Genomic DNA, 26,273 nt, shown 5'->3' with positions numbered 1-26,273 from the left:
GGACTGCCTTTATACAATGCTATCGACAATTGCATCCTCCAAATCTTCATTTTCAATGTAACATTCAAGATGATTGTTGATACCTTCAATTTATTTGTAGTTTCTAACTTGTTGAAGTAGTGGAAATAATTTCATTTTCATTCCTGGCCTTTTCTGGCAATTCCAAGCCTGAATGCTTGAAACCACAGTTCTGAATTAGCTTACTGCCTATTTCTTGCCTACTTCAGTGATAAATATTGCTACTTTTGAACAGAAGCACTCAAGTGCACGTGACTGAAGCTAGTTAGAAACTGTTTGGTAACAGCCTCCTGTCCCAAATAAATGAAGGGAATCCCAGCAATTTTCTCAATTAGTTTTTTGTTCTTTAAGAGTTGTGCCAAATAAATGGCTGCCCTGATTAACCAATGGCCCAATTAACTGGAATCCACTGTACATCTTTTATTGTAATTTAAAGTATTTTTACATGTATTTCACTGTACCACTGCTGTAAGTCAACACATTTTCACAACATACATCATTGATAATAAGCCTGATTCTGAATCTTTGTGTCTTGTCTGGCTTTGATTGAAAGAATGATGTCTACTTTCCTTGAGTTTCTTCCAAGCAGTTTTATTTTTAACTTTGGTAATTTACCATCAGCTCAGCTCCCTCATACATAATTAAGAGCAATTGGACAGAGCTGCCTTGATGGATTACAGTACTAAAATGGACCAATAGATCAGTGGAGATCATGTTGTAATGCTTCTGTCCATATTAAACAGGAACCCATTTGATTAATTGCAACCAATACTGCAAGAAGCTGTATAATTATTGAAAGCACTGACTATGTGCTCTTCTTCAAAGGTTCATTTATATCAAAGTATACAACTCTGAAACTCTTCTTCTCCAGAGAGCCACGAACCCATTAGAGAAAAGAACGGCAGCAAGATCATCAACCCCCAAATCCCTCCTTCCCACTCAAAAACAAACGGAAACAGAACAGGCACACCGTCCCCCAAATCCACCTCCCCTTCACACAAAAACCCCGAGAAAAACACAGTGCAAAAAACTCTAAGACTGAGAAAGTCTGTAGTCCAGGTCTATATCCTAAATGCAGAAAACCTGAGTAACATTCTCCAGGTACAGTGGCAGGCCTTTCCCTCTGCAGTAGTAGAGTGATACCCCAGTGTTCAAAAGGCAATCTCCTCTCCCCATGGCAGAGCGATCCCATCAGTGATTTTAAAAGACAGTCTCCTCTCTCCATAGCAGAGCGATCCCACCTGCGATCAAAAGGCAGTCTCCCTCTCCATAATAGAACAATCCTACCAGCGATCAAAAGACAGTCTCCTCTCTCCATAGCACAGCGATCCCACCAGCGATCAAAAGACAGTCTCCCCTCTCTGATAGCAGAGCAATCCCATCAGCGATCAAAAAGACAGTCTCCCTCTCTGATAGCAGAGCAATCCCATCAGCGATCAAAAAGACAGTCTCCCTCTTTGATAGCAGAGCAATCCCATCAGCGATCAAAAAGACAGTCTCCCTCTCTGATAGCAGAGCAATCCCATCAGCGATCAAAAGGTAGTCTCCCCTCTTCGATCGCAGAGTGATTCCATCAGCCATCAAAAGGTAGTCTCCCATCTCTGTAGCAGAGCGATCCCACCAGTGATCAAAGGGCAGTCTCCCCTGTCCAGCAACAGAGTGATCTCACCAGCGATCACCTTCTGCATTCCCCCTCAATGTTCCAATCGGCAAACAATGGAAGCTTGAATCGGCGAAATAGAGTCGAACACTGGCTCACTCCCTGCAGTTGCCCCGCAGCCTTCTTTCCATGAAGTTCCTGTACGCTGCCTCTGCCTCCTGGAATCCTCTCAGAGACTGCCGAGCGCTGAAACTCCCAAACGATCTCCAAACTGCAAATTACAGGCTCCAACTGTTCCGAAATGACATTCAAATCGAAAAACAAGCATAAAAGACATAAAAGAAGTAAAATATGATCTACCCAGAAGATGTCGGCTGAAGAAGCATTGTATGCAAGCGCCATCTTGACCGGAAGTTAGCTTTCAGAGGTTAGGTTTCAATTTCAACAATTACACATTGCCTGTTTTGGCATAGGGTTGGACACTGACCAGTGGGTCCTGTTGCAGGGTCTCCAAACACCACTTAAGGAAGAAAACCACAGAGGGACAGACACCAGAAATCAGAGGAGAAATCAGCAAGTCAAGCAGCATCTGTGAAGAGAGAGACCTCTGTGGAATTGGTAGGCCAAGTCATTGGGCATTTTCAGAGCGGAGGTTGATAATTTCTCCATTAGCAAAACTGAGAAAGTTTATGGAGCACGGGACAGAGAGGAATCATGAATCAGACATGACTGAATAGCAGAGCAGACCCAGATGGCCTAATCCTACTTCTATGTGGTTTGGTCTAATATGTGTATCTGTCCAAACATCTTTTAAATGTTCCTGCTTCCTCTTCCTCTGGCAGTTCATTCCAGAAATGGACTACCTTCTCGATTTAAAAAAAAGTTCCAATTAAATCTCTCCCCTCTCACCTTAACCTCATGCACTCTGGATTTGCCAACCCTGAGTAAAGACATAGAACATAGAATAGTACAGCACAGTACAGGCCCTTCGGCCCACATTGTTGTGCCGACCCTCAAACCCTGCCTCCCATATAACCCCCCACCTTAAATTCCTCCATATACCTGTCTAGTAGTCTCTTAAACTTCACTAGTGTATCTGCCTTCACCACTGACTCAGGTAGTGCATTCCATGCACCAACCACTCTCTGAGTAAAAAACCTTCCTCTAATATCCCCCTTGAACTTCCCAACCCTTACCTTAAAGCCATGTCCCCTTGGTATTGAGCAGTGGTGCCCTGGGGAAGAGGCGCGGGCTATCCACTCTATCTTTCCTATTAAGACGGTGCGCATTCCCCCTATCTATGCACCTCATAATTTTATACTCCTCTCTAAAATCACCCCTCACTCTCTTACACTTCACTGAATAAGGTACCATACCAAACTGAACAAAATACTCCAACGTCATGCAGAAGTGCAAATTAATGCCCCTCTCCCCACCTCCTATACTTAATGCCCTGACTTTGGAGTAAGCCTTCAGAGGAAAGAGTCCTGTCAACCCAATCACAGCTGAGATAATGAGATCCTTTGTTTAGTTCTAAAATTCTAGAAAATTCTCCAACCCTACTCCCTTTCCCTCACGTAGTTTAAACTGTCTGCAGAGTCACTCCAAACATGGGCAGCGCGGGGAGAGGGCGTGGAAATGGAAACCTTTCATTCCTTTAGATCATAGGATCACAAGACATGAGAGCAGAATTACACCATTCAACCCACCAAATCCGCTCCACCATTCCATCTGGGCTGATTTATTATCCCCCTCGTCCCTATCCTCCTACCTTCTCCCCATAACCTTTGACACCCTGATTAATCAAGAACCTATCGACCTCTGCTTGCTTATATACACACACACACACACACACACACACACAGGGCCTCCACAGCCGTCTGTGGCAATAAATTCCACAGCTTCACCACACTCTGGCTAAAGAAATTCCTTCTCATCTCTGTTCAGAAGGGGCATCCTTCTATTCTAAGGATGTGCCTTCTGGTCTTAGACTCCAATATAGGAAACATCATTTCCATGTCCACTCTATCTATATTTGGTAGGTTTCAACGAGACTCCCCCACATTCTTTTAAACTCCAGCGAGTACATGCTCAAAACCATCAAACCCTCCTCGTAGGTCAATCCTTTCATTCCTGGGATTCCTGAGCGCCTCCTCTGGCCTCTCTCCAACGCCAGCACATCGTTTCTTTGATTCAGGGCCCAAAGCTGCTCACTAATGTCCGATAAGATCTCAACATTACATTCTTGTCCTCTCAAAATGAACGCCAACATTGCATCTGTTTTCCTTAGTCCCAACCCGACCTGCAAGTTAACCATTGGGACTCCCATGTCCCTTGCACCTCTGATTTCTGAATACACTCCCCATTAAAAAAAAAGTCTACACCTTTCTTCCTTCTACCAAAGTGCATGACCATACACCACCCTATACTGAATTCTACCTGTGACTTCTTTGCCCAGTCTCCTAATCTCTCCAAGTCCATCTGCAGACTCTCTGCTTCCTCAACACGACCTGTGCCTGTATCATCTGCAGACTTGGCCACAAAGTCAATTCCACGGTCCAGATCATTAACATACAGGGTGTATAACATGAAAAGTAGTGGACCCAACACTTTGGTCATCGCTGATTATCTGGACTCTGATAACTTGTACAGGTCTCTCAATCACACTTTATTTACTTGGTCTGGTCTCTGTCATTAAACTGTTCAAATGTTTGAACTAAGACATGCTATTTCTAGGCAGAAAGTAACTAGTCAGATACAGGTATTTACCAACTGAAAACATTGTGCATGTTCAAATTCCTTATTTGCATAATCAGTCACCAATTACAATATGATAATACAGGTATTGATAGCCAATAGAATCTACACATTAAAGACCAGTAATACTTTGAATTAGTAAAATAACTTTCTAATAGGAATCATCACCGAAGAATTCTTTATTTGCATTCTTGTCTTGGTATGCCAAATAGCAAGACAAGTGTGCTGTTGCAGGAAAGCAGCATCCATCATCAAGGAGCCCCACTGCCCACGACATGCCCTTTTCTCGATGCTGCCATCTGGAAGGTGGTAACAGGGGCCTCAGGACTCGCACTACCTGGTTCAGTAACAGTCACTACCCCTCAACCACCAGGCTCTTGAACCGGGGGAGCGGGGGGGAATAACTTCACTCAATTTCACTTGCCCCATCACTAAAATTTTTCCACAACCAATGGGTTCATCCTCAAGGACTCTTCATCTCATGTTCTCAATATTTATTGTTGATTTATTTATTTTCATTTGTGTTTGCACAGTTCGCTGCCTTCTGCACTCTGATTGAACACTGAAGCTGGGCAGTTCTGTTATGATTATTATTCTATGGCTTTATTGAGTATACTCACAGGAAAATGAATCTCAGGGTTGTGTATGGTGACATATATGCACTTTGATAATAAATTTACTTTGAACTTTGAAATAGCCTGGCCCCGTGCTGCGCAAAGGGAAGCTATGCTCTTCAAGGATCTCTCTTCAAAAGACTCACTTGCCTGTGTTGACTACATGCTATCTGTAAACTATCCTTGCCCGGATGTGACCTTAAACCTCGCCTTACTGCAGCTTCCTCACCATCAATCACCCGTTCCTAGGCTGTACCCGTACACTAGGGGCAATTTCAAGCAGGTAGTTAACCTAACACTCACAACACACTGGAGGAACTCGGCAGGTCGGGCAGCATCTGTGGAAATGATCAGTCAACGTTTCGGGCTGGAACTCTTCGTCAGGACTGTAGAGGGAAGGGGCAGAGGCCCTATAAAGAAGGTGGGGGGAGGGTGGGAAGGAGAAGGCTGAAGGTTCCAGGTGAAAAACCAGTAAGGGGAAAGATAAAGGGGTGGGGGGGGGGGAAGCAGGAGGGGATAGGCAGGAAAGGTGAAGAAGGAATAGGCGAAAACATAATGGTTCGTAGAAGGAGGCGGGATCATGAGGGAGGTAGTAGGCAGCTGGGGGAGGGGGCAGAGTGAAATAGGGACAGGGAAAGGGAGGGGGAGGGAATTAGCAGAAGTTGGAGAATTCAATGTTCATACCAAGGGGCTGGAGACTATTGCTCCTCCAACCTGAGTTCAGCCCCATCATGGCAGTAGAGGGGGCCATGTATGGACATATGGGAATGTGAGCAGAGTTGAAGTGGGTGGCAACCAGGAGATCCTGTCTGCTGTGGCGGACAGAGCGGAGGTGCTGCACATCTTTGGGGTGTGGGAGAGAACCTGGGGGAGGGGACACACGGTCACAGGGAGATCATACAGACTCCACATCGACAGCAGCTCAGGTCACGATCAAACCTGGGTCACCGGAGCTGTCTCACCCTTCTGGAGTATCTCTCCGCTAAGTCTCACAAAACACAATGCCAACGCTGAGTGGACCTTTATCAAACACCTTTATTCCACGCAAGGGGAAGTTCACCTCCAATCCCATCAGGAGATTTCCAACACATCTTTTACAAAGAATTCTTTTTATACACAAGAACAAGGTGAGGTTACTATTTCCATTGAACACAGTCCTCCGAATCATCAATGGACACGTTTGTGGTGGTCTGCCATCTGCAGCTGACTCATCTCTGCTACTTCCTTACTCTTGCACAATGTTCAGTACACTGCATGCTTGTAGTCACGTATTCCTTTAGTAAACACACTTCTTATGGTTCCTTCTTGTTACCTTAATCACACTCATATATTGCAAGGTATTAGCTTAGCACTCTGGGGTTGTACAACTCCATTTTATCACATCGAATGGTTACAAAAACACACAGTTCAATACATAAATCCACATGGGTAAACCTAAAGCCTGGTTTATAATTCTGTGTCAACGCATCGCTGCAAACCCTACGCAAAGCCGACGTGGAACCCTATGCGAGAGCTTGCGTTGCTGCAATGCGCACCTCTCCCAAAATGTAACCGCGTGTCGCGGCAACGCAGAACACATCAGCTGTGATTGGTCCGCTTGGTAGCATCACATGTCATCCTACGCTGCAATAGCTTCCCATTGGGTGACTGAAGGGCAGGGAAGGAACTCTGGCTGCAATGCTTTCCATAAAGCTTTACAGACCTCTGAAATTATGGAGGACGCATTTCGCATGAAAAAAGACGCTCGTGTCTTGTTTACCCCAAGACTACCATGACCATGAAGCCTTGCGCGGGCAGGTGAGTGCGCTTACGTGACGTGCGCGAATTGCCGAGTGATGCAGACACACCAACGCACAAGTATAAATGCTCACAACGCGCGTAGGCCACTTGCGTAGGTTACGGCATCCAGTTAATGCAGAAGTATAAACAAGGCTTAAGACAGGCTGAACAATTTGTTTTAATGATGTAGGTTCCTTATAAAGCAAACCCTGCAACCATCGTTTCAGTCTCCAATCTCACCCATCCCATTCTCCCCTTTATACCCATCAACACTCCCCGCAACGATGTCTTGACCTGAAACGTCCGCAAATCTTTTCCCTCACCACAGATACTGCTTGACCACTCAGCTCTTTCTTGCTGCTCCTGACTCCAGCGTCGGCAGCTGCTTCTCGTGCCTCCTGTGACCATCTCTGCGGTTAAAGGCAGTCTCTTGTGTTAGCATGGGAGCTGAACGTTGCTCCCAGAGTTCGCCCCGACATCAGTCAGCAGCTAGGCCACCTAGACTCTGTCCTGCCACTCTCCCTCAGCCATGTCTCAGAGAGGCGTCACTCAGACAACATGGCAGTGTGGGATCCTGGTGCTTTAGCCATCCAAAGCTTCTTCAGGAGTCAAGAAAGAGGCCTAAAATTTGTTGATTATGATTTTATTAAATGTTACAAGAGAAAGAAGCTCAAGAGATCAAAGAAAAAGACCATATCAAAAAGGATTTGTGGTCTTCTCATACTCAGTTTCGAGATGACAGAATTCCACTGATAACAATTAACCTGCAGTACACTTAGTGGCTACTTAATTCTCTACCCCCATACCTAACAAAGTGAACACTGAGTACATGTTTGTGGTCGTCTGCTTCTGTGGCCCGTCCACTTCAAGGGTCGACATGTTGTGCGTTCAGAGATGCTCTTCTGCACACCACTGTTGTAACACATCTTACTTGAGTTACTGTCACCCTCCTGTCAGCTATTCTCCACTGACCTCTCTCATTAACGAAGTAATTTTCGCCCACAGAACTGCCACTCACTGGATGCTTTTTTGGTTTTTTTTTTGCACCATTCTCTGTAAACTCTACAGACTGTGTGGAAGTCCCAGGAGATCAGCAGTTTCTGAGGCGCACAAAACATCCCATCTGGCACCAACAAGCATTCCACAGTCAACATCACTTAGACCACACTTCTTCCTCATTCTGAGATTTGGTCTGAACAACAACTGAACCTCTTGACCATGTCTGCATGTTTTTACGCATTGAGTTGCTGCTACATGATTAGATATTTGCATTAACAAGCTGGTGTTCAGGTGTACCTAATAAAGTGGCCACAGAGTGTATAAAATAGCCAGATTCTTGTGAAGTGACACCCGATACTGAAAACTAAGAATTTCTAGAGAGAAAAAAACAGAAGCAGCTGTACTGGAAAATTCACTGAACAAGTACACGTATATTCAGCAGGACTGTGGGTTTTGGCCCGAAACGTCAGACTGTACTTTTTTCCATAGATGCTGCCTGGCCTGCTGAGCTCCTCCAGCACTTTGTGTGTGTTGCTCGGATTTCCAGCATCCGCAAATTTTCTCTTGTTTGTGACATGTATATTGGTGATTGGATGTGCTGGGGCCAGCCCACAAGTGTCACCCTGCTTCTGGTTGTTAACATAGCATGCACACAATTTATTAACCCTAACCCCTACGTCTGTGGACTGTGGGAGGAAACCAGAGCACCCGGAGGAAACCAGAGCACCCAGAGGAAACCCACACAGTCTCAGGAAGAATGTACAAACTCCTTACAGACAGCGGTGGGAAATGAACCCCAGCTGGTGATCGCTGGCGCCGTGAAGTATTGCGATAGCCGCTATACTACAGTGGAGCCGTAGGGCACAGTAACAGGCCTTTTGGCCCATCTGATCTGGGCTGTTCATCAAGCACCCACTGACATAACTAGCGCCGGCCACTACTCTACTGTGCTGCCCCTCAGGGAACGGGGGATCACTGGGCTGCAACTATACATTCACACAGGCAAGACGTGGCGTTATTCATCCAGCTCAGAGGCAGCTGAAGGCTGGGCTAAGGAGGAAGTGTGAAGTGTTGAATTCCATGGAGCTGAGTTCAGATCAAGCAGAACAGAAGAGGAGGAGCCTGTGTGAGCAGTGAGTGTGCAACGCCACAGCTCACGCTCTGTAATGTACCGTAAGAATCTGAAGAATTCTGTGGTAATTAAGCTTCTGGAGTTCTCCTACACTCCCAGTGTCCATAACCAAATACATTCGAGGTTTGAAAAAAAAAACACATTACAAGTGGCTGTAATACTCTTGAGGGCAATTGGGAGAACTACTTCAGGAGGGGCTAAGGATAGGAGATCTGGTTACAATTACAAATTGGTGTTGAAAACAAAAGGCGGTGTGTGAGTGGGCCACACAGATCCTGTCACACCAGGTGATAAGACACGCCAACAGTCCATAGATCAGAAAATGTCACAGTGTAGGAAGCCATTCAGTCCCTTGCCCCTCTGCAAACCCCTTTTACGTGGAATGAGGACCCTAGGTTGACAATGGAAATGGTGTGTTGGCCACCACGAATTCCCATCTGCAGAAGCAACCGGATAACCTGTGTTAGTGACAGCGAATCAGGGATAAATAAGTATTATGAACGTCCAAGATTCAACGTTGGTAATTGTCTTTCGTCAGTATGCTGTGTAAAGGAGAACAATAAGCTTGTTACTCCGGATCCAATGCAGCACAAAAAACACAATAGCATAATAAACAGAACAGATATCAATACAGACAGTGCCTATAAAAAGTATTCACCCCCCCCCCAAGAAGTTTTCATGTTTTATTGCTTTACAACATTGAATCACAGTGGATTTAATTTGGCTTTTTTTGACACTGATCAACAGAAAAACTCACTCGTGTCAAAGTGAAAACAGATCTCTACAAAGTGATCTAAATTAATTATAAACATAAAACACAAAATAACTGATTGCGTAAGTATTTACCCCTTTTTATTATGACACACCAAATCATCACTGGTGCAGCCAATTGGTTTTAGAAGTCACATGACTAATTAAATGGAGATCTGTTTTTGGAGACCTGTGTGCAGTCAAGATGTTTCAATTGATGGTAGTAAAAATACACCTGTATCTGGAAGGTCCAACTACTGGTGAGTCAGTATCCTGGCAAAAACTACCCCATGAAGATAAAAGAACACTACAAACAACTCCGCAAAAAAAGCTATTGAAAAGCCCAATGGATACAAGAAAATTTACAGTTAAGTCAATCATCAAGAAATGGAAAGAAAGCTGTAAATCTGCCTAGAGCAGGCCGTCCTCAAAAACTGAGTGACCGTGCAAGAAGGGGACTAGTGAGGGAAGGGGACAAGAGACCTATAACAGCTCTGGAGGAGTTACAAGCTTCAGTGGCTGAGATGAGAGAGACTGAGCATACAACAACTATTACCTGGGTGCTTCACCAGTCACAGCTTTATGGGAGAGTGGCAAAGAGAAAGCCACTGTTGAAAAAACTCACATGAAATCTCGGCTAGAGTTTGCCAGAAGGCATGTGGGAGACTCTGAAGAAGGTTCTATGGTCTGATGAAACCAAAATTGAGCTTTTTGTCCATCAGACAAAACATTATGTTTAGTGTAAGCCAAACATCGCACATCATCAAAAACACACCATTCCTACCGTGAAGCATGGTGGTGGCTGCATCACCTATCTTCATATCGTCTGCAAACTTTGGAACAAAGCCATCAATTCCATCATCCAAACCATTGACATATAAAGTAAAAAGAATCGGTCCCAACAAAGACCCCTATGGAACACTGCTAGTTATTGGCAGCCAACCAGAAAAGGTTCCCTTTCCCCCCCACTCTTTGCCGGCTGCCAATCAGCCATGCTTTATCCATGCTAGAATCCTTCCTGTAATTCCTTGGGCTCATAGCTTGTTAAGTAGCCTCGTGTGGCACCTTGTCAAAGGCTTTCTGAAAATACAAGTGTATTATATCAACCGATTCTCCTTTGTCTATCCTGGTTATTATTTCTTCAAAGAATTCCAACAGATTTATCAGGCAAGATTTTCCCTTGAAGAAACTAAGCTTACTACAGCCTATTTTATCATGTGCCTCCAAGTACCTTAAGACCTCATTCTTAATAATGGACTCCATGTGGTCCAGGTGACTTATCTACCTTCAGATCCTTCAGTTTCCCAAGAACCTCTCTAGTCATGGTAACTTCAGACACTTCAAGACCTCTGACACCTGGAACTTCCACCATACAGTGAAGCACTGATGCAAAATTTCCTTGTTCCCCATTACTATCTCTCCAGCATGGTCTTCCAGCAGTCTGATATCCACTCACCTCTCTTCTACACTTTATATCTGAAGAAACTTTTGGTATCCTCTTTAATATTATTGGCTAGCTTACTTTTATATGCCATCTTTACCTTCTTAGTGACTCTTTTTGTTGCCTTCTGTTGGTTTTTAAAAGCTTCCCAATCCTCTAACTTCCCACTAATTTTTGCTCTATCATATGCCCTCTCTTTGGCTTTTATGCTGGCTTTGACTTCTCATCAGCCACGGTTGTGTCAACTTTCCTTTAGAATACTTCTTCCTCTTTGGGATGTATATATCCTGTGCCTTCTGAATTGCTTTCAGAAATTCCAGCCACTGCTACTCTGCCGTCATCCCTGTCAGTGTTCTTTTCCAATCAATTCTAGCCAACTCCTCTCTCATGGCACTCCCTCTGCAATTCCCTTTTCTCAACTGTAATACTGATACATCTGAGCTTAGCTTCTCCTTCTCAAATTTCAGGATGAATTCAATCATATTATAATCACTTTTCCCCTAAGCGTTCCTTTAGCTTAAGCTCTCTACTCAATTTTGGTTCATTGCACAACACCCAATCCAGAATAGCTGATCCTCGAGTGGGCTCAGCCCTGAGCTGCTCTAAAAAGCCATCTTGTAGGCACTCTAGAAATCACCCCCCCCCCACCCCCGGGATCAAGTCAAGTCACGTCACTTTTCTCACCCTGTCTCTTGCAAAAATGCCATCCCCTTCTCGCAATTCCTCCGTCTCCACCGCATCTGCTCTCAGGATGAGGCTTTTCATTCCAGGACGAGGAAGGTGTCCTCCTTTTTTAAAGAAAGGGGCTTCCCTTCCTCCACCATCAACTCTGCTCTCAAACGCATCTCCCCCATTTCACGCACATCTGCTCTCACTCCATCCTCCCGCCACCCCACTAGGAATAGGGTTCCCCTGGTCCTCACCTACCACCCCACCAGCCTCCGGGTCCAACGTATTATTCTCCGTAACTTCCGCCACCTCCAACGGGATCCCACCACTAAGCACATCTTTCCCTGCCCCTCTCTCTGCTTTCTGCAGGGATCGCTCCCTACGCGACTCCCTTGTCCATTCGCCCCCCCCCCCACCCCATCCCTCCCCACTGATATCCCTCCTGGCACTTATCCTTGTAAGCGGAACAAGTACTACACATGCCCTTACACTTCCTCCCTTACCACCATTCAGGGCCCCAAACAGTCCTTCCAGGTGAGGCAACACTTCACCTGTCTGTCGGCTAGGGTGATATACTGCGTCCGGTGCTTCCAATGTGGCCTTCTATATATTGGCGAGACCTGATGCAGACTGGGAGATCGTTTTGCTGAACACATACGCTCTGTCCGCCAGAGAAAGCAGGATCTCCCAGTGGCCACACATTTTAATTCCACATCCCATTCCCATTCTGATATGTCCATCCACGGCCTCCTTTACTTTAAAGATGAAGCCACACTCAGGTTGGAGGAAAAACACCTTATATTCCGTCTGGGTAGCCTCCAACCTGATGGTATGAACACTGACTTCTCTAACTTCCGCTAATGCCTCACCTCCCCCTCGTACCCCATCCGTTATTTATATACACACATTCTTTCTCTCACTCTCCTTTTTCTCCCTCTGTCCCTCTGACTATACCCCTTGTCCATCCTCTGGGCTTTCCCCTCTCCCCCTTTTCCTTCTCCCTGGGCCTCTTGTCCCATGATCCTCTCATATCCCTTTTGCCAATCAACTGTCCAGCTCTTGGCTCCATCCCTCCCCCTCCTGTCTTCTCCTATCATTTTGGATCTCCCCCTCCCCCTCCCACTTTCAAATCCCTTACTCACTCTTCCTTCAGTTAGTCCTGACGAAGGGTCTCGGCCTGAAACGTTGACTGTACCCCTTCCTAGAGATGCTGCCTGGCCTGCTGCGCTCACCAGCAACTTTGATGTGTGTTGCGAGTCACTTTTTATTGTCATTTCGACCATAACTGCTGGTACAGTACACAGTAAAAACGAGACAATGTTTTCCAGGACCATGGTGCTACATGAATCCAGCACCAACCTGATTTTCCCAATCTACCTGCATATTGAGGTCCCCATGACTATTGTAACATTGCCCTTTTGGCATGCATTTTCTATCTCCTCTTGTAATTTGTAGACCGCACCTTTACAACTACTTGGGGGTTTGTGTACAACCCCATTCAGGATGTTTTTACCCTTGCAGTTCCTTAGCTCTACCAACAACACCTTCTGAGCCTATGTCATCTACTTCTAATGACTTGACTTCATTCTTATACCAACAGAGCTATGCCACCACCTCTGGCTTCCTGCCTATCCTTTCAATACAGTGTGTACCCTTGGACATTAAGCTCCCAGTTATCATCTTCTTTCACCCTTGATTCAGTGATGCCTACAACATCATACCTGCCAAATTTGCAACTGTGTTACAAGTTCATCTATCCTTTCCCATATACTGTGTGCATTCAAATATACAGTAACATCTTCAGTCCTGTGTCCACCCTTTTCGATTCTGTCCACATTTTACGTTGCAACTCATTGTGTTGACTGCAACTTTGCCGTATCAGCGGCCCCAACAACCTCTCCTCACTACACGTTGCCTCTGTTTGTAAACCAGCTCCCTCATCTTCAACACTATCAATACCGAGGTACGGTTACCCTATTGAGTGATTTTTGTATATTTTCCAACGAATGGACAAAACTGACGTCGGTAAAAACGGAAACTCGCTCATGACTTGGGGTTGTCCTGTTCTATCTGCTCACTTGACGTAATCCAACCATCCAATGGAAAGTGGACCTGCCTGAAACGTCGACTGTGTACTCTTTTCCATAGATGCTGCCTGGCCTGCTGAGTTCCTCCAGTGTTTTGTGGGCATTACTTTGGTTTCCAGCATCGGCAGATTTTCTCTTGTCAGTGATCCAATGCAAAGGATCAGTTTAAGCCCTGTCTTTGTCAGTGGAGCCTCTGATTTCACTGGGTCCTCACAGAAAGCAGACTTAGCAATTTTTGTTAACAAATTCAAAACCCTTGATTTTAGACATGAGGGAATAATTTTAAGGTAACTGGAGAAAAGTACAGGGGTGATATCAAAAGTACGTTTTTTCCTTTCATTGGTTGGTAAGCGCATGGAACTGGGGGTGGGGGCAGAGGGAGATAGATTAGGAAAATGTCAGAAATTCTCAGATGGATGGCAGAAAAATGGAGGGCATTGTAGGAAGGAAGGGTTAAATTGATCTCAGAGGAGGTTAAAAGCTAGGCAGAACATTGTGGGCCAAAGGGCTCGTACTGTTCTATGTTCTGCAATGACGTTTTACAACTCTTACTGACCTTTTTCACCATTTATTCCTTTGTAGGACTTGAACGCCATTTCTTGCCCATCCCATCCACAACCCTTCGCCTCCCTGAACTGAAAAGCTTGCGGACCCTTCAATAGAGTGTAAAGAGCTGATCGCTTTGGAGTTGCAGATGGGCGGACCAGTTGGCGGGGTGGGGGGGGGGGAGAGGGTGGCATGTAAAACAGCATGAGCTTTTCCACTGATGGGCACCCGGTAATTTCATGGTCTCCATTGCTGAGGCTCACTTCTGATTTCCACAATCACTAATTATGCTGTCATGGCAGAATCTGAGCTCATCCCTCAGTACTCGGTCAGTAATTGAACCACAATTCCAGATACACAACCACTATATAACCAGGGTGGGCTTTCTGTCTTCCTTGGGTTATAATTATATTATTAAAAACTCTAACCACCGAAGTTAATAACATATCATTCAAGAACCCAAGGGAGCAGCTTGTTTGAGCAAATCATTCCACCCCAGAAATGGCTGGCATCAACTCCATCCCACATTCAAAGGTTTCCGCAGCTTCATTGCCGCTTTGAATCCACTGATCCTTCTGCTCCACTTCCACTTGTCCCAGGGCAGTAGGGTAGTGTGGCAGTTGTCATAACGATTGCGGTTCAGTTCCCACTGTCTGGAAGGAATTTGCACATTAGGTACACAAAACCATGAGGTGCGGTGATCGTCCAATGGTGACAGGAATCCTGTGTGGGAGGAGTTTCCAAACTGGAAAGAGCCGTTGCCCTGGGGCGGTTCTGCTCTCCCGACCGCGGAAGCCCGGGTCCAGAGGTACGAACAAGCCTCACAAACCGGGGCCTTCCTTGGTTGCAGTGGAGGACCGTGACGTTTTCTGAGCCTTGTCACTCCCTGCGTTGCAGTACCACCTTCCTCGCTGTTGGATCCCCCTGCAGATTGCATCCACCAGAGCTGACTTCACACGCTGGGACAGGCAACCACCAAGTGTATCGACGGGATCAGGGTACACAAAATTGTAAGGAGTAATTTCAAGCAGGCTTTTCCCACTGAGACTGGGAGAACCTTGAACTGGAGGTCGCAGGTTAAGGGTGAAAGGCGAAATATTTAAGGGCAACTCTTCACTCAGAGGGTGGTGCAAGTGCGGAACAAGCTGCCAGTGGAAGTGGAGGATGTGGGTTCATTTGCAGCACTAAGAGAAGTTTGGATCGGTACATGGACGGGAGAGGTGTGGAGAGCCATGGGCCTAGGCAGGGTAACGGGTCGGCATGAATTGGATGGGCTGAAGGGCCTGTTTCCGTGCTCCATGACTCTATGGCTTTCTATGACTGTGTGGGTTTCCTTTGGGAGCTCCAGTTCCCTCCCACGTTCCAAAGTGTAATGGGTCAGGGTTAGTAAGTTGTGGGCACGTTACGTTGGCACCAGAAGTGTGGCGACACTCGCAGGCTGCCCAGAGCAGATCCTAGTTGGTCGCTGACGCAAAATATGATACATTTCACTGTATGTTTCAATGTACTTGTTAAATAAAGTTAATAAAGCTGATATTAAATTTCAGCTCCCTGGGAGAAATGCACACCGACAGCAATCCCTACTCTACTCAGATCAGTTAGGATAATAAGACCATAAGGCATAGGAACAGAATTAGGCCACTCAGCCCATCGAGTCTGCTCCACCATTCCAACATGGCTGTTTATTTTCCCCCTCAACCCCATTCCATAGTACGACGAGCAATACAATAGGAAAGCAGGCCCTTCTGCTCATCGTTTGCGCCGACTATCGGGTAGTTACTGTCATCATTGTCCTTTTGTGCTGTGTCATATGACATGGGCAATCATGGTCTTTCCATGACCATGATTGTCCTTGGCAAATTTTGCTACAGAAGTGGTTTGCCATTGCCTTCTTCTGGGCAGTGTCTTTACAAGATGGGTGACCCCAGCCATTATCAATACTCTTCAGAGATTGTCTGCCTGGTGTCAGTGGTCGCATAACCAGGACTTGTGATATGCACCAGCTGCTCATATGACCATCGACCACCTGCTCCCGTGGCTTCACGTGACCATGACCAGTGGGGAGGAGGGGGCCTAAGCAAATGCTACACCCCTTGCCCAAGGGTGACCTGCAGGCTAGCAGAGGGAAGGAGTGCCTTACACCTCCTTTGGTAAGAGATGCTATCTCCACCCCGCCACCCTAGCAGTTACAGTACACCTGTTAAAAATAATCTACTAATGCTTCTTATCCTCTCCTCTCCACACCACCCTGCACTGCTCGGAGGGCAGCCCTTCAGCAGTGCGGTTGGAGACATCAGAAAGCAGGCTCACTGACCACTGCCCTCCCACCTCGCTACAGTCCTGTTGTACTGTAGGACGGCTCTGACCTTTGTGGTAGCTTTGCTGCATTCAGAGCACGTGGATTTACAAAACAATGATGGGCATACAATGCAACTTCTTCACCCAGAGGGTGGTCAGTATATGAAACGAGCTGTCGGAATTAGTGGCTGAGGCAGTTCCATTAACAATACGGTGGTGTAGCGGTCAGTGTAATGCTTTACAGCGCCAACAACCCGCATTCAATTCCCGCCGCTGTCCATAAGAAGTTTGTACTGTTCTCTCTGTGACTGCGTGACCTCCAGCTCCTCAGAGAACAAGCAACCATGATCTCAAACATTTTATCAGGCCTACTAGACCCCGGATCCCACAGGCCCGTGGAGCGGGACAGGGAAAAGGGGGCCATGTCCAATCCCCCCCCACCCCCCGGGGCAGCCTGAAGCCGAGATGCCAGGCTGGGATCCCAGCGAGGGGCCTGTGGCAGTGCCAGGAGATCAACCTCCCTGGCACCCCAAGTGTGGGCAGAGAGTGAAAGAGGACAAACGTCAGCACACTCACACAGGCACACCTGGGCTGTTACTTTACACCAAAACAACATGTCTGAGACAGAGCCTTCTGGGCAGGAACTGACAAGCCTTGTCTGCTCTTTTGCTCCCACAGTGGCTTCCTCAGTCGCTCCGCGAACGTGGTTGCTATTACATTACAACAGGGCACGCATTCAATTCGACAGGTCACTGCCTGTGTACAAACCCTCCAAAGCACCGCCTCTTCCAGTAATCCCCGCTCCCCATCCACAACCAACAGGCTCCTGAACCAGCAGAGATAACTTTACTCACCTCAACACTGAACTGACTCCACAACCTACAGATTCAATGTCAAGGACTCTACAACTCGTGTTCTCAGTATTATTCATTTACATTTTTTAATTATCTGCACAATTTGTCTGCTTTTGCACATCAGTCATTTATCTGTCTTTGCTATTTATAGATTTTCATAAAATTTATTACATGTATTTTATTGTGAATACCTGCAAGAAAATGAACATCAAGGTAGTATAGGGTGACACATAAACGCTTTGATAAGGAAGTTACTTTGAACCTCTCTACCTTACTTCCATCTCACATCCAAGATACTTGCGGTTGAGTACTTGGAATTTCATCTGGATTGGAAAGGAAAAGGGCAGAAGCCAGAACAAGGTGGTCTCACCCGTCAGCTGTCAGCTTACAGTTCTCTCCCTCTCCCCACCTTCTTTATCTGGCTTCTGCTCGCTTCCTTTCCAGTCCTGGTGAAAGCTCTTGGCCTGAAACGTCAACTGTCATTCCTCTCTATAGATGCTCCTTGACTTACTGAGATCCTCCAGCAATTTGGATGTGTTGCTCTGTACTTTTAAGAGAACAATTGTTGGCTGTTCCCGAAGCGGCCTCCTCTACAATGGTGAGACCCACTGTAATTTAGAGACTGCTCTAGCCTCGCATCTCCGCACCATCCGCCACAAGTGCGACTTCTTGTTGGCCAAACATTCCAATTCCCGTTTCCACGTGTCGATCCAAGGCCTCCTCTTGTGCCACCTCAAGGTGGAGGAGCAAGCAACGCCTTATATTACATCTGGGTGCCCTCCAACTTGATGGTATGAATATTGATTTCTCCTTCCGGTGAACATATTCCCTGCCCCCATCCTCTATTCCCCACTCTGACCTTTTACCTCACCCATTACTTCCCCCTGGGCCTCTTCCTCCTAGTGTCCACTCTCCTCTCCTATTAGATTCTTTCTTCTCCAGCCCTTGACATTTCCCACTCATTTGGCTTCACCTATCACCCTCCAGCTAGTCTCCTTCCCTTCCCCTCGCCCCCAACTTTTCCATTCAGGCATCTTCCCCATTCCTTTCCAGTCCTGAAGAAGTGTCTCGGCCTGAAACCTCGACTGTTTGTTCCTTTCCGTAGATGTTGCCTGACCTGCTAAGTTCCTCCAGCATTTTGTGAGTGTAACTCGACATGAAGAAAGTTATCCGTTCCCAGACAGCTGCAATGTTGAAGAAACTCTTGTGCTCTTGAAAGTGTGCCAGTGGGATATAGCACAATAGAGATGATGCTGTTTGCTTTTTGGAGTTGATGACATTCACCCCAGTGACATTCAGAACATTGGCATTTTATACAACGAGAACAGCAGAACACTGAATCAGGCTCTACAATGAACAATGCCTGTTCTGAGCATGATCTGCATGGTCTACATTTGTCCACTCTCTATGTAAAAGCCTCACAAGCAACACATACTGAACTACTCTCTCGAGGTACCGAGCGCAGTCCACCACGCTGGTGCTTCGAGTTTTCAGGGAGAATGGGAACATCAGGCTGGAAACAGAGCACACAAGCCTCTCGAAGCTGACATGCACAGAGGGAGCAGTGCATTACTGGTCCCAACTCGTACCTTGTATGCCATAGTGTCGGTTGAGCCGAGACCTTCTGGTTTCATCGGTGTACGGGACAGCTGTCCAAGGCATCTCACTGAAATACTGTTTGTAGGAATCTTCTGACCTGTGGAGGGAGAGAGAAAACAGTCAAAGTTCAAGCCCTGAGGTATGGGAAGGAGTTCAGCAGGTTGGGGACTTTTTTTTTTACATTGCAGTGTAGGACAATGAAAGGTATCCGGTTGACCAGGACCCAGTGGAGACTAGCGGCCTGCACGACAGCCAATCAGAACAATGCATCGGTCCAATATGAACGTGAGTACTCGACAGAAACAACGCTCAACTGCGCGCTGATGATGTCACCTTGACTGGTGACGAAACTTTGTGGCCTAATCTCCAGGCTTGACGATCGACCCTACAGACAAGCACTCAACCTCGGCTACCAATCTTCTTTTTCATTTCAATGAAGGGTGACCCTATTAAAAATCGTGAGGGGCATGGATAGGGTGAATGTACCCAGTCTTTGCCCCAGGGTTGGGGAATCAAGAATTAGAGGTTTAAAATGAAAGGAGATAGATTTACCAATTTACTAGAAATTGGTTTATTAGTGTCACATTTACTTATCTATTGATATACAGTGTGGAATAGACCCCTCCGGCCTTTCAAGCCGTGCTGCCCAGCAATCCTCCCAATTTTAATCCTAACCTAATCACAGAGCAATTTCCAGTGAAAAATTAACCTCTTTGGACTGTGGGAGGAAACTGGAGCACCTGGAGGAAACCTATGAGGTCACGTGTTTGTTTTTATGTGGTAACAAACTCGTTACAGACAGCAGTGGGAATCAAACCCGGGTCCGTGCCACCCTCAAGGTACAGTGGATAACTTTGACCTGCCTGGCACCCATACACATCATTTCACCGCATCAGTAGAGTTATAGAGCATGAAAACAGGCCTTTCTGCCCAACTGGGCCCATGGTGACCACCAAGATATCCCAATCAAGTTTATCCCATTTGCCAGAACTTGGCCCATGACCTTCTAAACTAGGGATTCCCAACCTGGGGTGCATAGAACCGTTGCTCAATGGCATTGGGCCATGGCGTACACAAGGTCAGAGTCTGAACTTTCTCCTATCTATGTACCTGTCCAAGGTACACGGCACGTTATATCAAGGTAATCCATAATGCAGAATGTTGCGCTACAGTTAGAGAAAACGTGCAGTAAAGGCAGACAATAGGGTGAAAGGTCATGATGGGGGTCAAGTGTGAGGTCAAGAGTTCATCTCGTAAAAGGTGTATGAAATCCTGAGGGGCACAGAGAGCGTTGATGTGCTCACCCCGCCCCGAGGCCGGAGAATCAAGCACTAGAGGGCGAGGGTTTCAGGGGAGAGTTAGAGACTGCCTGCTACACTGCTGGTGTTTAGGGCAGCAATGAAGGTCCCTCATCTTGGTCTCTCCCACACAGACAGAGGATTCTTCATTGCTGCTTCTCTAATCACTTCTTTGTTCCAGTCAGGGTTGCTTGGCCTGAGCTGAATGATTTTATTTTTGTCGTATTTAGAGATACAGTGAGGACCAGACACTTCTGGCCCAATGAGCCACAGATTTGACCCTGGCCCAATCACTGGGCAGTTAACAATGACCAATTAACCCACTAACCGGCACAGCTGCGGCAGCACCCAGAGGAAACCCAGGCACTCACTTCAATAGGATGGTCAGTAAATGGAATGAGCAGGCCTGAGGAAGTGGTTGTGGCAGGTACTCGAACAACATTTAAAAGGTATTTGGACAAGCAGATGGAGAGGGGAGGTTTAGAGGGCTATGGGCCAAAGGCAGGCAAATGAGACAGGTTTAGATGGGAACCTGTGTCATCATGGACCAGTTGGGCCTATTGGCTGTCTGACTCTTTGACACTGACTTGATTTGGAGGAGATGGCATTGCTGAGGCTAAAGAGGACACAAATGCTGGGACCAGGACCAGAGCCAGAACCTGTCAGTGAAGGACTCAGGGAGAGATTTGCAAGGTCGATGGTGAGGTGTTTGTTTCTATGGCTGGGCAGGTGCAGAGCTAGGAGGCAAACACTGAGGACACAGGATGCCCACGAGGCTCATGTTGAAACTTGTGAATTCTCTGCTCCGGTGGTCTGTGGACACTTGTTCACCAAGTACACAGCAGCCTGTCTGTCAATGCCTGGACACCAACCTGGAGGGGAAAAGGATTTGAGGATGTGGACCAGCTGCAGCTCATTGAATGAAGGAGGGTTTTGGGCAGATTGGCCAACCTGTCTCGAAAGTCTGGTCTGACTGGCTTGGAGGTCTTGCAAGAGGAAACCACACTCCCAAAACTTCTGGTGATTTACGCAAGGAGTATTGTCAAAAACGGCAAGCTGTGGCCTGACTTGTAACAAGTTTGTCTTTGGTGATCCAGTTGCCAAGTCATCTTAATTCAACCCCAGGACAGGAAAAATCTGATGTTTATAACTACAATCAGTGGTTATAAATACAGGCACCAGACTTGGAGCAATGCCAGAGATAATTGTGCACAAGTCTCAGTCAGTCACCCAGGTCATGCTGCCATTGGGCAGGATGTACAGAAGCCTCAGGTCCCACACTACCAGGTTCAGGGCATTATTACCCTGCACCCATCAGGCTCCTGAACCAGCGTGGATAACTTCACTCACAACTCTGGGCTGATTCCACAACCTACAGTCACTCTCAGGGACTCTTTACAACTTGTTCTCAGTGTGATTTTGATTTGCACAGTTTATCTTCTCTTGCATGTTGGTCATATTATTTATGTATAGTTTTTTTGTAAATTCTGTTTTATTTCTTTTTCCTCCCATAAATTTCTGCAAGAAAATGAATCTCAGGGAAGTATATGCCAGCATATATGTACTTTGATAATAAATTGACTTTGGACTTTGATTAGAGAGCTTGTCACATAGACACACACTGTGTTGTATCACTCACTGGCTGTACACTAGCTAACATGCCTGACGACAAAGACAATGAATGCAAACACCACCCTGACTTGCCATTTGTTATGATGGAGAAAGGGGCCATTCAGCCCATGAAGTCTATACTGACCCTTTAGAACAATCCCACCGGTCACATTCCCCACATAACCTATTCTCTTTCACATGCCAAAGAAATCCCCTGGACTCTGCCACTCACTTACACACTGGGAACAACGTACAGCGTATAATCAAACCGCCAACCCACATATCCTCACTATCTGCTACACCACTGACTAGCAACTTGTAGACCCAAGAAATATGGCAGAGAGAGATAGCTAGATAGGGAGATAAGGAGATAGAGATAGGTAGGGTGACAGGGAGATACAGACAGATAGGGAGATAGTGTGGGGGAGAGAGAGATAGATAGGGAGATAGAATAGAGATAGATAGGAAGATAAGAGATAGATAGGGTGATAGAGATAGACAGGGAGATAGTTAGAGATGGAGAGAGATTAGAGGGAGATAGGGAGAGAGAGAGATTATTTCCCTCCATAGCTGCTGCCTGACCTGCTGAGTTCCTCCAGCACTCTGTGTATTGTTCAAGATTTCCAGCAATGCAGAATCACTTGTGTCTCCAAGAAGAAAAATGGGTTGAGTACAGGGTTAGTGCAAAGCTGGTGATCTTCACCTTGGAGTCAGTGGACCAACGGGCCTGTTTCTGTGTTATACCACTATGTCTGCAATCTTTGCCTGGTAAATCCAGTTTCTGAAAACACTCCAGCATCGAGCTTCAGAAGGTCTCACTCTACTAAGTACAAAGTTGTGGTTACAGAGGGAGCTTGGAACCGAGCTATGTTCCTACAGCCTTTTCTATGTCACCTGTATTTTCATCAAATGTAATGCACATTTAATGTCGCTTGTCCAGCTGATCCTTTGATACAGAAGACTTCACTGAGTAACTGATTGAGGAAAGGGGTGCTCCACGGCCATTCAACACCAACAGCTCAGTTCCACTACAGACTGCTCTTCTCTTTTTTGCCGGCCTAGTGTGAAAGGCTTTGGTTAGTCTCACTCCAGTTTAATGTGTGTGGGCACTTGTGAGTCTCACACTGAAGGACCAGAGCAAGAGAGTGTCAAGGAAGAAGTAAGGGCCTGTGTCATAGTTCAACCTGACCAGGCCCCACAACAGATGATTAGTAAGATAATTAATGATTGACACAGCTCTTACACACTTTTCCAGCTCTGTCTGAATACATTCCTCAATTTAGCAAATCATCCAGCAACCCCTCACAATGTGGGGTGGCATGGTAGCGTAGTGGTTAGTCGGACGCTATTATAGCGCCATCAACCCAGGTTCAATTCCCCTTGCTGTCTTTAAGGAGTTTGTATGTTCTTCCCGTGGCAGTGTGGGTTTCCTCCGGCATCCCAGAGATGCACAGATGTTACGAGGAAGCAGATTCACGGGTTTGGCGAGTGAGACACAAGACACTGATTACCAATGAGCACATTAACCATTCACTTACAGACAAACAGTAAAATATTCAACCTAACATCTAAGCCACCCTAAGTTACACAAGCTATGATACTAAACATTCAGTAGCAGGTACTTTAAGTCTCCCCAAGTTACACAACTACAAAACCAAACATTCAACACCCAGATACTTAGCTACGAGTGCATGTGGGCCCTTCTGTATCTGCAGCACATTTTCCCAATGGTTCTTCAGCACTATCACGACCTCAGTGCGAAGGTGAGTGCTCAGAGACAAAGGAAAGCTCCTTAGGAGCCTGAGTCCGGACATCGTGCAACCAATGGGGAAAGAGGTGCTGCATCCTGCAAATGGGCCAATCGATGACTGGCACAGTAGAAGTGGCTTTTGACCAACAAGTAAGCTAACCCTTCACAGTAAACGGGTTAGTAGGTCAATTGGTCATAAGGGTGTGGGGTTGTTGGGCCAGAAGGGCCTGTTACCGTATCTCTAAATCAAATAAAGAAATAAATGTTTGACCTTTGATCACCACACACATCCAATCTCATCATGCTGTTTAATCTTCTCAGGCCAGTCAGTACTGGGTCAGTGCTCCATTTTAAACTCAGTCACCTCTTTGCCAACTATGGGTTTGCGAAGGGGGTGTGGATAAAGATGCAAAGGGGGCCCGTGCCACAATTCATCCTGAGCAGCTGCCTGACAGAGGAGACGGACGTCAAGTACTGCTGGCAGATCAGCCAGCTCAGTGAAAGATGCCCTTCGGGCTGCCCAAACTCTGTTGGTCGACCAGCACATTGAGACGTCCGTGGAGGAACGCTGGCGGCTGGCACGTTCCAGGCTCCAGGAACTCACTGAAGCTTGGTGCAGTCACCGTGAGGACTCGATGGGGAAGGAACACAGTGCAGGGTTCTTCTGCTACTGGACAGGGAGAGGCCGGGTTAGGAGAGAGAGTTCCTCAATCATTGTAGTGGTATACAACCACAGGGGGCCAGGTGAATGGCAACAGTCTTAATGGTTTTAAGGAACATAATAAAACACCACTTAAAAACATTGTCTATGACTGTAAGAATGAAAGGTATTGCAGAGTTTATTTTTTGTGAATTTTTGAAAATTTTGAATAAATTTTATTTTGATTAAAAAAAAGGAATTTGCAAATTGGAAAGTCACACAGCTGCTGTGTTGGAGGCAGTGGGCTTTCTCAGAATGGGACAGGGGAATAATGTTGAGTGAATACTATCCCTTCCCTTACCCAGAGGAATGGGGCTCACAAAGGAATCATGAAAATCATCAGGAACCCCCACATCCAGGTCATACTCTCTTCGCACTGCTGCTGTCAGGAAGAAGGTACAGGAGCCTCAGGACTCATCACCAGGTTCAGGAACAGTTATTACCCCTCAACCACTGGGCTCACTCAACTTCACTTGCCCATCACTGAAAAGTTCCCACAACCTATAGGCTCACTTTCAAGGACTCTTCACCTCATGTTCTTGGTCTTTATTGCTTACTTATTTATTACTTTTTTCTTTGTATTTGCACAACTAGTTGTCTTTTGCACACTGGTTGAATGCCCAAGTCGGTGCGGTCTTTCATTGATTCTATTACGATTATTATTCTATTATGGATTTATTGAGCATGCCCGCAAGAAATTGAATTTCAGAGTTGTACATGGTGACGTGTGTACTTTGATAATAAATTTAGATTAGATAATCTAATTTACTTTGAACTTTGAAAATCTTCATAAATCTAGTCTGCATCCTCTGCAGTGCAATTACATCAATGTGGTAACCAGAACAGCACAAAATTCTCAACCTCTAGTCTGACTAGGAACTCAGAGGTTCAAGCAATATCTATGCAGGGAAAGGAATTATCAACATTTTCGGGTCTAAACACTGCATCAGGATTTCAATCCGTAATGTGGTTAATTCCCCCCCCCCCATACTTCGTGTATTGCTCCAGATTATGGTAAATGATTACCGCAAACAAATGAAGAGGTGTGCGAAGGCGAGGCCAAGTCCAGGATTGAAGCACGCGGATGCGATAGAGAGTCGGAGGGAGGTTGAGGCATTTTTGAGGAGGAATTGGAGCAAGGTAGAGGCATGTTCAATATGGAGTCGGGACTTGTGAATTGGAGAAATGTCAGAGCGGAGGAGGGGCAATTCAGGGCCCATTCACCTTGACTGGGAGCGAGGTTTGATCGATCGAGCACTGAGCCGATTTAGAATGGTCGGGCACAGGGCCAGAATGTGGCGACAGGGTCCAGGTCCAGTGCATGTCGAGGTGATAAGGCCTGAGTCCTAAAGGGAGGAATAACCTGATGTTTGGGCCATTTAAACACTAGGCCAGACCAGGTGCTAAGACTAGAGGCAAGGATCGGACCAGTTCTGCTAGCTGATCTGCAATGTTCACTCCACTCTCTGCACTGAGGTTGAGGCTGTGGGCCTGCTCAGGTTGCTCTGGGCTCAGAAACATTTACGCTGCTATGTGCTGAACTGAGGCTCAGGCTGTGGGCCTACTCCAGGCTTCATGTCTGACTCACTTTCATTCTAAATGCTATTTGCTTACTTTTGTTTGCACGATTTCTGTTTTTGTTTCTCTCTCTCTCTGCACATTGAGTGTCTGTCAGTAAACTTTTGGGTTTCTTGTTTCGTGGCTGCCTGCACGGAGACAAACCTCCAGGTTGTATAATATATACATACTTTTATAATAAATATATTTTGTA

At 46.2% G+C, this 26,273-nt stretch overlaps 1 protein-coding gene across 1 annotated transcript in view; it reads right to left on the bottom strand.

The window, feature by feature from the left end:
- The window catches only part of nxn (nucleoredoxin), a 172,720-nt gene that overhangs the window by 35,318 nt on the left and 111,129 nt on the right, over nucleotides 1–26,273 (bottom strand). The window contains exon 6 of the mRNA XM_072243105.1: nucleotides 19,134–19,240. Within this exon, the coding sequence (XP_072099206.1) occupies nucleotides 19,134–19,240 (107 nt within the window). The remainder of the gene's footprint in view (nucleotides 1–19,133; nucleotides 19,241–26,273) is intronic.

The sequence above is a fragment of the Mobula birostris genome, chromosome 25 (genome assembly GCF_030028105.1).
Source record: "Mobula birostris isolate sMobBir1 chromosome 25, sMobBir1.hap1, whole genome shotgun sequence".
Taxonomy (NCBI): Eukaryota; Metazoa; Chordata; class Chondrichthyes; order Myliobatiformes; family Myliobatidae; genus Mobula; species Mobula birostris.
This window is presented reverse-complemented; position numbering and strand designations above follow the sequence as displayed.